Raw genomic sequence first — 13,554 nt, forward strand, 5'->3', positions numbered from 1 at the left:
CCCGAGCCTGGATATTGTCCAGATCTTGCTGCATTTCCACATGGACTGCTTCAGTATCTGAGGAGTGGTGAATGGTGCTGAACATTGTGCAATCATCGGCGAACATCCCCATCTCTGACCTATTCCCTATCTGCCTGTGGAGGCTTAGCCTGCAGTGTAACCACCTCTCTGTACACTTTCTCCACGATACTCTCTGCCTTACAAATGCTCCCCAAGTGTCCCTAGCTGCCACTCAAGCTCTGAAACCCAGGCTTCCAGGAGCTGCAGCTGGAGACACTTCCTGCACACATGCTGGTCCTGGGCGCTGGAAATGTGGTCAGTTTCCCACGTAGAGCAGGAGGAACACACCACGACTTTGCGCTCTCTTGCCATGACTTAGCCCTTTGGATTAAACCTTAAAGAGACTCTTAAAATCAAATATCAATTACTTTAGGGCCTTTCTTCCCTTGACCTTGTCAATACAGAATATAACCCTTACAAACCATTAACTGCAAAAGAAAGAACTATAAGTGATAAAGGTATAAATACTCAGCCAACCAGCAGCTTTTACTTGTCCCATGTCACTTTTAAATCCTGACGTCACCTCAGGCGTTCCACCTCTGGATTGAGTGAAAGTTCACTCGGCTGCTCCCACTGCTGTGCTCCTGCTGCTCCTCACCAGATTCCACCCCCCTCGCTCGCTCTCTCTTTCTCTCTCTGACCTCCAGTGCTCTGTACTGTAAGAGTTACTTCAAGCCCTTCATTCCCTTTTATGCTCCCTTAGGGCTTAGTTTTATTTTAAAGAGCAGGAATACTCACCAGTCGGAGAAAAGAAGGGGCAGAATACCTCCTTCCTGTTTCACCAAACTCCAGCTGTACTCTAATACAAGGCAGCACAGAATGAGCCTTCCTTTTATTCCAGGCCTCGGAAACCGGATTAAACCAGTTGTCTAACTAACTACCTTCCGCTGAGAGTCTGTAAACTCCTGTTTTAAAGCTGCAACTAAACTTCTCCAATCAAAAGAGCAACTTTTAGTTAATTGCTAAATTAAACAAACTAGACTTTAGCTTGAAATTTAGATTGAAATTATGCCTTAAAATTTACCCCTTGAGATTTTGTTTCACCAAACTCCAGCTGTACTCGAATGCCGCAAGGCAGCACCCCGGTGCAGACCGGAGAGCGATAAATGCTGGCCCAGCCATCAACACCCACCTCCCATTTAAAAATTAAAATTCCCCTGTTCACAAGAACCTCCATTTGCAACAAATTTTAGATAATCCATTAAACTCATAACATGTATGCGTGCTGGAAGTTTCATACTCAGGTACTCATTCGCTGTAAACTATGGGAGTCTATTCAAACCTTGCACCTTTGCTGAGTTGCTTTCTCCATGGCACTGTCTTGGCCAATCAGAGTCAACTTGCACCCTTGTGTCACACATGTAATGATTGTTTGAAATTTGGTATTCTTGCATTTGTCCTGATGAGTGTAAGATGAAATGTTTCACAGATATGTCTCTCTTTTCACCAAAATTCACGTTATGTGTCAGCAAATGACTTAAATTTAAACAGCTGGTTAGCTAAAGGGAAATCAGAAGATGTGCAAAATGGGTCGTTTCCAAACTGGCAAACTGTAACGAGTAGAATGCTGCTCGGGTCAGTGCTACAGCCTCAACTACTTCGAATCTAAATTAACAACACAAAAACAGAAAACGCAGCAGGCCTGGCAGCATCTGCGGAGAGAGACAATAGAGTTCACAAGAGGGAGAAATGTGATGTGAAGGAGGAGCTGGAACAGAGTATGAGTTCAGTGATTGCTGGGAGCTCCGAGAGATCGCAACAAAGAAGTGTAGGTCATGAGGCAGAGGGAATGTTCACGGCGGTGTAAAGGACTGGAAAAGTTGCTGGTGGTGGAATAAAGCTAAGGTAGCAGAATGTGTTAATAGGGGAATAAAGATCAGTGCTCAGTGAAAGCAGAACTGAAGAACGAGTGGACAGATGGCCCCTGTGGGGGAGGGGGATTTGCACTGGGATGGAGGAGAAAGTTCACAATCTAAAGCTGTTGAACTCAGTCACCCTGAGGGGTGTAACGTGACTAATCGGAAGATTAAAGCAAAATGGGTAAGAGGGCCAATCCATGGCTTACAAAGGAAATTAGAGAGAGAATCCGATCTAAGGAAGAAGCACACAGATTGGCCAAGAAAAATAATAGGTCTGAGGATTGGGAGCAGTTTAGAATTTAGCAAAGAAGGACCAAGGGATTGATTAAGAAGGGGAAAATACAGTACGAAAGTAAGCTTGCAGGGAACATAAAGACTGACATTAAGAGTTTCCATAGAAACGTGAAGAGAAAGAGGTTGGTGAAGACAAATATAGGTCCCCTACAGACAGAAACGGGGGAATGTATAATAGAGGACAAAGAAATGGCCGAGCAACTGAATACATACTTTGGTTCTGTCTTCACAAAAGAGGAAACAAATCAGGTACTAGAAATGTTGGAGAATGCAAGATTTAGTGAGAGGGAAGAACTGAGGGAGATCAATATTAGTAGAGAAATGGTGCTGGGAAAGTTGATGGGATTGAAGGCGAATAAATCCCCAGGGCCTGATAATCTACATCCCAGAGTACTTAAGAAAGTGGCTCTAGAAATAGTGGATGCATTGGTGGTCATCTTCCAGGATTCTCTAGACTCTGGAACAATCCCTGCAGATTGGAGAGTAGTAGAAAACAGGGAATTATAGACCAGTAAGCTTAACATCAGTAGTGGGGAAAATTCTCGAATCCATTATCAAGGACTTTACAGCGGAGCATTTAGAAAGCAGTGGCAGGATCAGACAGAGTCAGCATGGATTTATGAAGGGGAAATCAGGCTTGACAAATCTGTTGGAATTCTTTGAAGATGTAACTAGTGGAGTTGACAAGGGGGAACCAGTCGATGTGGTATATTTGGACTTTCAGAAAGTGTTTGATAAAGTCCACACAAGAGATTATCGTGCAAGATTAAAGCGCATGGGATTGGAGGAAGTGTATTGAGATGGATAGAAAACTGATTGGCAGAGAGGAAACAAAGAGTAGGAATTAATGGGTGCTTTTTTAATTGGCAGGCAATAACTAGTGGGGTGCCACAGGGATCGGTGCTGGGACCCCAGCTATTCACAATATATATTACAGAGAAAGAGCGGCTGGAAGTCTTAAAGTGCATCAAGGTAGATTAATTCTCGGGACCCGATGAAGTGTATCCCAGGACATTGTGGGAGGCTAGGGAGGAAATTGCGGGTCCACTAGCCGAGATACTTGAATCATCGATAGTCAAGGGTGAGGTGCCTGAAGATTGGAGGGTGGCAAATGTTGTGCCTTTGTTTAGATTGTTGCATAAGGTTAAATCACACGGGATCCAGGGTGAGGTATCTAAATGGATAAAAAACTGGCTTGACGACAGAAGCCAGAGGGTGGTTAGGGTTGTTTTTCAAACTGGAGGCCTGTGACCAGCGGTGTGCCTCAGGGATCAGTGCTGGGTCCACTGTTATTTGTCATTTATATTAATGATTTGGATAAGAATATAGGAGGCATGGTTGGTAAGTTTGCAGATGACACCAAGATTGGTGGCATAGTGGACAGCGAAGAAAGTTATCTCCGATTGCAACAGGATCTTGATCAAGTTTAAAGGGAATATTAGGGGGGGCTTCTTCACACAGAGAGTGGTGGGAGTGTGGAATGAGCTGCCGGATAAAGTGGTAAATGCGGGGTCACTTTTAACATTTAAGAAAAACTTGGACGGGTTCGTGGATGAGAGGGGTGTGGAGGGATATGGTCCAAGTGCAGGTCAGTGGGACTAGACAAAAAATGGTTCGGCACAGACAAGAAGGGCCAAAAGGCCTGTTTCTGAGCTGTAATTTTCTATGGTTCTAATTGGGCCAGTGGGCTGATGAATGGCAGATGGAGTTTAAATAAACGTGAGGTGATGCATTTTGGTAGATTGAACCAGGGCAGGAGTTACTCAGTTAATGGTAGGGCGTTGGGGAGAGTTACAGAACAAAGAGATCTAGGGGTACATGTTCGTAACTCCTTGAAAGTGGAGTCACAGGTGGACAGAGTGGTGAAGAAGGCATTCGGCATGCTTGGTTTCATCGGTCAGAACATTGAATACAGGAATTGGGACGTCTTTTTGAAGTTGTACAAGACATTGATAAAGCCACACTTGGGATACTGTGTGCAATTCTGGTCACCCTATTATAGAAAGGATATTATTAAACTAGAAAGAGTGCAGAAAAGATTTACTCGGATGCTACCGGGACTTGATGGATTGAGTTATAAGGAGAGGCTGGATAGACTGGGACTTTTTTCTCTGGAGCGTTGGAGGCTGAGGGGTGACCTTATAGAGGTCTATAAAATAATGAGGGGCACAGATCAGCTAGATAGTCAATATCTTTTCCCAAAGGTAGGTGAGTCTAAAACTAGAGGGCATAGGTTTAAGGTGAGAGGGGAGAGATACAAGTGTCCAGAGGGGCAATTCTTTCACACAAAGGGTGGTGAATGTCTGGAACCAGCTGCCAGAGGTAGTAGTAGAGGCGCGTATAATTTTGTTTTTTAAAAAGCTTTTAGATAGTTACATGGGTACGATGGGTATAGAGGGATATGGGCCAATTGGGATTAGCTTAGGGGTTTAAAAAAAAAAGGCGACATGGACACATTGGGCCGAAGGGTCTGTTTCTATGATGTAATATTTCTCTTCGGTGTTCACGCAAGGGGACATGAATATAGCTGAGGAGGACACTGGGTTGCAAGGGAGTAGAATAGACAGTATTACAGTTGATAAGGAGGATGTGCAGGATATTCTGGAGGGTCTGAAAATAGATAAATCCCCTGGTCCGGATGGGATTTATCCAAGGATTCTCTGGGAGGCAAGAGAAGTGATTGCAGAGCCTCTGGCTCTGATCTTCAGGTCGTCGTTGGCCTCTGGTATAGTACCAGAAGATTGGAGGTTAGCGAATGTTGTCCCATTGTTTAAGAAGGGGAACAGAGACTTCCCCGGGAATTATAGACCGGTGAGTCTCACTTCTGTTGTCGGCAAGATGTTGGAAAAAATTATAAGGGATAGGATTTATAGTTATTTGGAGAGTAATGAATTGATAGGTGATAGTCAGCATGGTTTTGTGGCAGGTAGGTCGTGCCTTACTAACCTTATTGAGTTTTTTGAGAAAGTGACCAAGGAGGTGGATGGGGGCAAGGCAGTGGACGTGGTATATATGGATTTTAGTAAGGCGTTTGATAAGGTTCACCATGGTAGGCTTCTGCAGAAAATGCAGATGTATGGGATTGGGGGTGATCTAGGAAATTGGATCAGGAATTGGCTAGCGGATAGGAAACAGAGGGTGGTGGTTGATAGTAAATATTCATCATGGAGTGCGGTTACAAGTGGTGTACCTCAGGGATCTGTTTTGGGGCCACTGCTGTTTGTAATATTTATTAATGATCTGGATGAGGGTATAGTTGGGTGGATTAGCAAATTTGCTGATGACACCAAAGTCGGTGGTGTGGTAGACAGTGAGGAAGGGTGTCGTAGTTTGCAGGAAGACTTAGACAGGTTGCAAAGTTGGGCCGAGAGGTGGCGGATGGAGTTTAATGCGGAGAAGTGTGAGGTAATTCACTTTGGTAGGAATAACAGATGTGTTGAGTATAGGGCTAACGGGAGGACTTTGAATAGTGTGGAGGAGCAGAGGGATCTAGGTGTATGTGTGCATAGATCCCTGAAAGTTGGGAATCAAGTAGATAAGGTTGTTAAGAAGGCATATGGTGTCTTGGCGTTTATTGGTAGGGGGATTGAATTTAGGAGTCGTAGCGTTATGTTGCAACTGTACACAACTCTGGTGCGGCCGCACTTGGAGTACTGTGTGCAGTTCTGGTCCCCACATTACAGGAAGGATGTGGAGGCTTTGGAGAGGGTGCAGAGGAGGTTTACCAGGATGTTGCCTGGTATGGAGGGGAGATCCTATGAGGAGAGGCTGAGGGATTTGGGATTGTTTTCGCTGGAAAGGCGGCGGCTAAGAGGGGATCTTATTGAAACATATAAGATGATTAGAGGTTTAGATAGGGTGGATAGTGATAGCCTTTTTCCTCTGATGGAGAAATCCAGCACGAGGGGGCATGGCTTTAAATTGAGGGGGGGTAGTTATAGAACCGATGTCAGGGGTAGGTTCTTTACCCAGAGGGTGGTGAGGGATTGGAATGCCCTGCCAGCATCAGTAGTAAATGCGCCTAGTTTGGGGGCGTTTAAGAGATCCGTAGGTAGGTTCATGGACGAAAAGAAATTGGTTTAGGTTGGAGGGTCACAGTTTTTTTTTTTAACTGGTCGGTGCAACATCGTGGGCCGAAGGGCCTGTTCTGCGCTGTAATGTTCTATGTTCTATGTTCTATGTTCTAAACCTCTATGACTTTATGATTATGACTCTATGACTATGAATGAGGGGGGATCTCATAGAGACTTATAAAATTCTAACAGGACTAGACAGGGTAGATGCAGGAAGGATATTCCCGATGGTGGGGGAGTCCAGAACCAGGGGTCACAGCCTGAGGATTCGGGGTAGACCATTTAGGACGGAGATGAGGAGACATTTCTTCACCCAAAGAGTGGTGAGCCTGTGGAATTCATTACCACAGGAAGTAGTTGATGCCAAAACATTGAATGTATTCAAGAGGGGGCTGGATATAGCACTTGGGGCGAATGGGATCAAAGGTTATGGGGAGAAAGCAGGATTAGGCTATTGAGTTGGATGATCAGCCATGATCGTGATGAATGGGGGAGCAGGCTCAAAGGGCCAAATGGCCTCCTCCTGCTCCTATCTTCTATGTTTCCATGAGGTGTTGTTCCTTCAGTTTGCATTGGGCTGCACTGGAGCATTACAACAGGCCAAGGACGGACATGTGGACATCAGAGCAAGATACTGAGTTGAAATGACAAGCGACTTCACCTGCAAGGAATGTTTGGGTCCTTGGACAGTGAGCAGAAAGGGGGTAAAGGGGCAGGTGTTGCACCTTCTGCAATTGCTTGGGATGTTGCTGTGGGAAGGAGATGAGGAGTTGGGATGATGGAGGAGTGGACCAGGTTGTCATGGAGGGAGTGGTCCCTGTGGAATGTTGACGGGGAGTGATGGGAAGATATGTTGAGTGATAGCATCGTGCTGGATATGGGGGAGGATGATCCTTTGAATGCGGAGGGTGGTGGGGTGAAAAGTGAGGACAAGGGGGCGCTGCCATGGTTCTGGGAGGGAGGGGGAGGGCAGAGGGATGGGAAATGTGCTGAACACAGTTGAGCATCCTGTCAATCACAGTGTGGGGAGGAGGGGGGGAGAGAAGCCCTGGTGGAGGAAAAAGGCAGACATGTTTGAAGTGTTGTTTTCAAAGATGGCATCATGGGAACAGATGTGACGGAGGCAGAGAAACTGGGAGAATGGGTGGAGTCCTTACAGGAAATGGGGTCTGAGATACTGGAGTCGAGGTAGCTTTCGGAGTCAGTGAGTTTGTAATGAATATCGGTGGTGAGTAGCAACGGGAATGGAAACAGAGGGGTGAAGGAAGGGAAGTGTTGGAGATGGACCATGTGAAGGTGAGACGGGTGGAAATGTAGACAAAATGGCTATGTTTTTAAATGACGCGAACATGAAGCATCACCAACGCAGTCATTGATGTAACGGAGGGAGAGTTGTGGGAGACGACCTAAATAGGACTGGAACAAGGAATGTTCCACATCCCACAGAAAGACAGGAATAACTGGGGCCCATGCTGGTACCCAATGCCATAACCTTTTAGTTACAAGAATGACACAAGTTAAAGGAGAAATTGTTGAGTGACAGAACTGTCTCCAAATAAATATAGACAGTGAGTGGGCAAATATTTGGCAGGTGGAGTACAATGTGGGAAAGTGTGAGGTTGTCCATTTTGGTGCAAATAGTAGAAAAACAGCATATTATTTAAATGGAGAGAGATTGCAGAACTCTGAGCTACAGAGGGATCTGGCTGTCCTGAATCACAAAAGGTCAGCATGCAGGTACAGCAAGTGATTCAAAAGACAAGTGGAATATTGGCCTTTAATGCGAGGGGAATGGAATGTTAAAGTAGGTGCTGGGAATTAGTAAGAACACACCTGGTATACGTTGTAAAATTTGGGCCTAAATTGTGTGGAATTTTGAAAAATTAGAGTGAATCTTATTGAAGTATATCATATTCTAAGGAGGCTCCGTAGGATAGATGGTGAAAGGATATTTCATCCCTTGAAGGAGGTTAGAATGGGGGGGGCCACAGTTTAGAAATCTGAGGTCTCCCATTTAAGACTGAGATGAGGAGGAATTTAATCTGAGTTGTTTGTCTTTGGAATTCTCTACCCCCACTCGCAGTGGGGGCTGAGTTAGACCGATTGTTAATTGACACGGGAGTTGAGGGTTATGGGGGGCAGGCAGAAAAATGGAGTTAAGGCCGCAATTAGATCAGCCATGATCATATTGCATGGTGCAGCAGGCTCGAGGGGCCGATTGGCCTCCTGCTCCTGCTTCTTATGATCTTATATTCTCTTTTTCTCTCTCTCCATCTTTCTGTCTCTCCTCTTTTGCTATCTCTTTCTGTCTGTGTTTTTCTCTCTCTCCATCTGTCTATGTCTCTGCTCCTTACTTTTTATTCTCTCTTTTAAGGAAATTGAGATGGTTCGTGAATCGTCACTATGGGAGCAAGAGCAACTGGAGAAAGTGGTGAGACATTTTTCTGCACAGTACTTGATTTACATTTAGCTTCATAGCAAAGATTCATCACCTGGGCCTTGTCACTGTTTACAGACTGTACTGTATTCACTCTGGGCGAGTGTGAGCTGTGGCTGCTTTTGACTGAGGACGTGGTGGCTGGGGGTGTGGAAGGGGTTCTGTGGTCTGCCCCAATAGCGACTTCGGGTGTGGGAGGGGGTGTGTGTCTGTGTGTGTGTGTCTGTGTGTGTGTGTCTGTGTGTCCTGTGTAATGCATGCATGGGAGCTGGGTTGGGGGGGGAGGGTTGGATTCTTTACAGTAATAATGGATGGCAGCTCAGAGGTTTGGGTGGATTATCAGCTGTGACTTTGGTGAACTGGTTGTGTGCGTGCCTGCATGTGTGTGTGCGTGTGTGCCTGCATGTGTGCCTGCAAGTGTGCGTGCACGCGTGTGCCTGCATGTGTGTGTGTGGGCGTGTGTGTGCCTGCATGTGTGTGTGCCTGCATGTGTGTGTACGTGTATGTGCCTGCATGTGTGTGTGTGTGCGCCTGCATGTGTGCGTGTGCCTGCATGTGTGTGCACGCGCACACGCATGTGTGCCTGCATGTGTGTGTGTGCCTGCATGTGCGTGCACGCGTGTGTGCCTGCATGTGTGTGTGCACGTGCACATGTGTGCCTGCATGTGTGCGCGTGCCTGCATGTCTGTGCGCGTGCACACGTGTGTGTGCCTGCATGTGTGTGTGTGCGCGTGTGTGCCTGCATGTGTGCGTGTGCCTGCATGTGTGCGTGCATTGCCTGCATGTGTGTGTGCGTGCCTCAGTAAACACCAAGGAGAAATATTCATTGAAAACCTCACCCATCTCCGGCGTCTCTACACACACACACACCCATGCTGATCTTTAAGGGGACCTACCGCATGGTAGGTTGTTGCATCAGGTTAAATCTCTCAGGATCCAGGGTGAGGTATCTAAATGGATATAAAACTGGCTTCTTGACAGAAGCGAGAGGGTGGTTGCAGAGAGTTGTTTTTCAAACTGGAGGCCTGTGACCAGCGGTGTGCCTCAGGGATCAGTGCTGGGTCCACTGTTATTTATCATTTATATTAATGATTTGGATAAGAATATAGGAGGCATGGTTAGTAAGTTTGCAGATGACACCAAGATTGGTGGCAGAGTGGACAGTGAAGAAAGTTATCTCCAATTGCAACGGGACTTGATCAATTGGGCCAGTGGGCTGACGAATGGCAGATGGAGTTTAATTTAGATAAATGCGAGGTGATGCATTTTGGTAGATTGAACCAGGGCAGGACTTACTCAGTTAATAGAACATAGAACATGGCACAGGCAGCAATCCTGAGATTACTACCTTTGGGCCTGATCAAGCGCATCCTCGGCTCTTGTGGGAGGCTAGGGAAGAAATTGTAGAGACCCTTTCAGAGACATCTGCTTCATCTCTCCCCACCGGTGACGTTACAGAAGACTGGAGGGTGGCAAATGTTGTTCCGTTGTTTAAGAAGGGCAGCAAAGACAAACCAGGGAATTACAGTTCGAGTACTTTAGAGGGGTCGGTTTTTGTCCAGTGTGTGCAGGAAGGCTTCCTGACACAGTATGTAGATAGACCAACAAGAGGTGAGGCCACATTGGATTTGGTACTGGGTAATGAACCAGGCCAGGTGTTAGATTTGGAGGTAGGTGAGCACTTTGGTGACAGTGACCACAATTCGATTACGTTTACTTTAGCAATGGAAAAGGATAGGTATATACCAAAGGGCAAGAGTTATAGCTGGGGGAAAGGAAATTATGATGCGATTAGGCGAGATTTAGCTGGCATAGCTTGGGGAAGGAAACTGCAGGGGATGGGCACAATTGTAATGTGGAACTTGTTCAAGGAACAGCTACTGCGCGTCCTTGATAAATATGTACCTGTCAGGCAGGGAGGAAGCAGTCGTGTGAGGGAACCGTGGTTTACTAAGGAGGTTGAATCTCTTGTGAAGAGGAGGAAGGAGACTTATGTTAAGATGAGACGTGAAGGCTCAGTTAGGGCGCTTGAGAGTTACAAGTTAGCCAGGAAGGACCTAAAGAAAGAGTTAAGAAGAGCCAGGAGGGGACATGAGAAGTCTTTGGCAGGTAGGATCAAGGAAAACCCTAAAGCTTTCTATAGATATGTCAGGAGTAAAAGAATGACTCGGGTAAGATTAGGGCCAGTCAAGGACAGGAGTGGGAAGTTGTGCGTGGAGTCTGAAGAGATAGGAGAGGCACGAAATGAATATTTTTCGTCAGTATTCACACTGGAGAGGGTCAGTGTCGAGGGGAGTACTGAGATGCAGGCTGTTGGACTGGATGGGATTGAGGTTCATAAGGAGGAGGTGTTAGCAATTCTGGAAAGGGTAAAAATCGATAAGTCCCCTCGGCCGGATGGGATTTATCCTAGGATTCTCTGGGAGGCTAGAGAGGAGATTGCAGAGCCTTTGGCTTTGATCTTTGGGTCATCATTGTCTACAGGAACAGTGCCAGAAGACTGGAGGATAGCAAATGTTGTCTCCTTGTTCAAAAAGGGGAGTAGGGACAACCCTGGTAATTTTAGACCGGTGAGCCTTACTTCTGTTGTGGGCAAAGTATTGGAAAGGATTATAAGAGATAGGATTTATAATCACCTGGAAAGGAATAATTTGATTAGGGATAGTCAGCAAGGTTTTGTGAAGGGTAGGTCGTGCCTCACAAACCTTATTGAGTTCTTTGAGAAGGTGACCAAAGAGGTAGATGAGGGTAAAGCGGTTGATGTGGTGTATATGGATTTCAGCAAAGCGTTTGATAAGGTTCCCCATGGTAAGCGTTTGCAGAAACTACGGACACGTGGGATTGGGGGTGATTTAGTGGTTTGGATCAGGAATTGGCTAGCTGTAAGAAAACAGAGGGTGGTGGTTGATGGGAAATATTCATCTTGGAGTTCAGTTACTAGTGATGTACCGCAAGGATCTGTTTTAGGGCCACTGCTGTTTGTCATTTTTATTAATGACCTGGATGAGGGCATAGAAGGATGGGTTAGTAAATTTGTGGATGACACTAAAGTCGGTGGAGTTGTAGACAGTGCGGAGGGAAGTGGCAGGTTACAGAGGGACATAGATAAGCTGCAGAGCTGGGCTGAGAGGTGGCAAATGGAGTTTAATGTGGAAAAGTGCGAAGTGATTCACTTTGGAAGGAGTAACAGGAATACAGAGTACTGGGCTAATGGTAAGATACTTGGTAGTGTGGATGAACAGAGGGATCTGGGTGTCCATGTGCATAGATCCCTGAAAGTTGGCACCCAGGTTGATAGGGTTGTTAAGAAGGCGTACGGTGTGTTAGCTTTTATTGGTAGAGGGATTGAGTTTCGGAGCCAGGAGGTCATGTTGCAACTGTACAAAACTCTAGTGCGGCCGCACTTGGAGTATTGCATACAATTCTGGTCGCCGCATTATAGGAAGGATGTGGAAGTGTTGGAAAGGGTGCAGTGGAGATTTACCAGGATGTTACCTGGTATGGTGGGAAAATCGTATGAGGAAAGGCTGAGGGGCTTGAGGTTGTTTTCGTTAGAGAGAAGAAGGTAAAGAGGTGATTTAATAGAGGCATACAAGATGATCAGAGGAGAGCCTTTTTCCTCGGATGGTGATGGCTAACACGAGGGGACAAAGCTTTAAATTGAGGGGTGAGAGATATAGGACAGATGTTAGAGGTAGGTTCTTTACTCAGAGAGTAGTAAGGGCGTGGAATGTCCTGCCTGCAGCAGTAGTGGACTCGTCAACATTAAGAGCATTCAAATGGTTATTGGATAAACATATGGATGATATTGGAATAGTGTAGGTTAGATGGGCTTTAGATTGGTTTCACTGGTTGGCGCAACATCGAGGGCCAAAGGGCCTGTACTGCGCTGTAATGTTCTATGTTCTACAGGCCGCTGAGCCTGACATCAGTGGCAGGTAAGTTACTGGAGGGGATTCTGAGGGACAGAGTCTGCCAAGATTCGGATAGTCATCGTCTGATGAGGGATAGTTAGCACGACTTTGTGCGTGGGAAGTCATGTCTGATGAATGTCTGGAGTTTTTCGTAGAGATAACCAAGAGGATGGATGAGGGTAGGGCACTAGATGTTGTTTATATGGACTTTAGCAAGGCTTTGACAAGGTCCCGCATGGCAGGCTAGTTTGGAAGGTTAGGTCGCATGGGATCCAGGGAGAGCTAGCAAACTGGATTTAAAATTGGCTTCATGGTAGGAAGCAGAAGGTGATGGTTGAAGGTTGTTTCTCGGACTGGAGTCCTGTGACTAGTGCTGTGCCTCGAATCTGTGTTGGGACCTTTGTTAGTCATTATTTATATAGAACATAGAACATAGAACATTACAGCGCAGAACAGGCCCTTCGGCCCACGATGTTGCACCGACCAGTTAAAAAAAAACTGTGACCCTCCAACCTAAACCAATTTCTTTTCGTCCATGAACCTATCTACGGATCTCTTAAACGCCCCCAAACTAGGCGCATTTACTACTGATGCTGGCAGGGCATTCCAATCCCTCACCACCCTCTGGGTAAAGAACCTACCCCTGACATCGGTTCTATAACTACCCCCCCTCAATTTAAAGCCATGCCCCCTCGTGCTGGATTTCTCCATCAGAGGAAAAAGGCTATCACTATCCACCCTATCTAAACCTCTAATCATCTTATATGTTTCAATAAGATCCCCTCTTAGCCGCCGCCTTTCCAGCGAAAACAATCCCAAATCCCTCAGCCTCTCCTCATAGGATCTCCCCTCCATACCAGGCAACATCCTGGTAAACCTCCTCTGCACCCTCTCCAAAGCCTCCACATCCTTCCTGT

At 46.2% G+C, this 13,554-nt stretch overlaps 1 protein-coding gene across 1 annotated transcript in view; it reads left to right on the forward strand.

The window, feature by feature from the left end:
* Positions 1 to 13,554, forward strand: part of scrib (scribble planar cell polarity protein) — a 322,951-nt gene that overhangs the window by 124,895 nt on the left and 184,502 nt on the right. The window contains exon 15 of the mRNA XM_078230184.1: positions 8,661 to 8,717. Coding sequence (XP_078086310.1) covers positions 8,661 to 8,717 — 57 coding nt within the window. The remainder of the gene's footprint in view (positions 1 to 8,660; positions 8,718 to 13,554) is intronic.

This window comes from Mustelus asterias, chromosome 2 (genome assembly GCF_964213995.1).
Source record: "Mustelus asterias chromosome 2, sMusAst1.hap1.1, whole genome shotgun sequence".
NCBI lineage: Eukaryota > Metazoa > Chordata > Chondrichthyes > Carcharhiniformes > Triakidae > Mustelus > Mustelus asterias.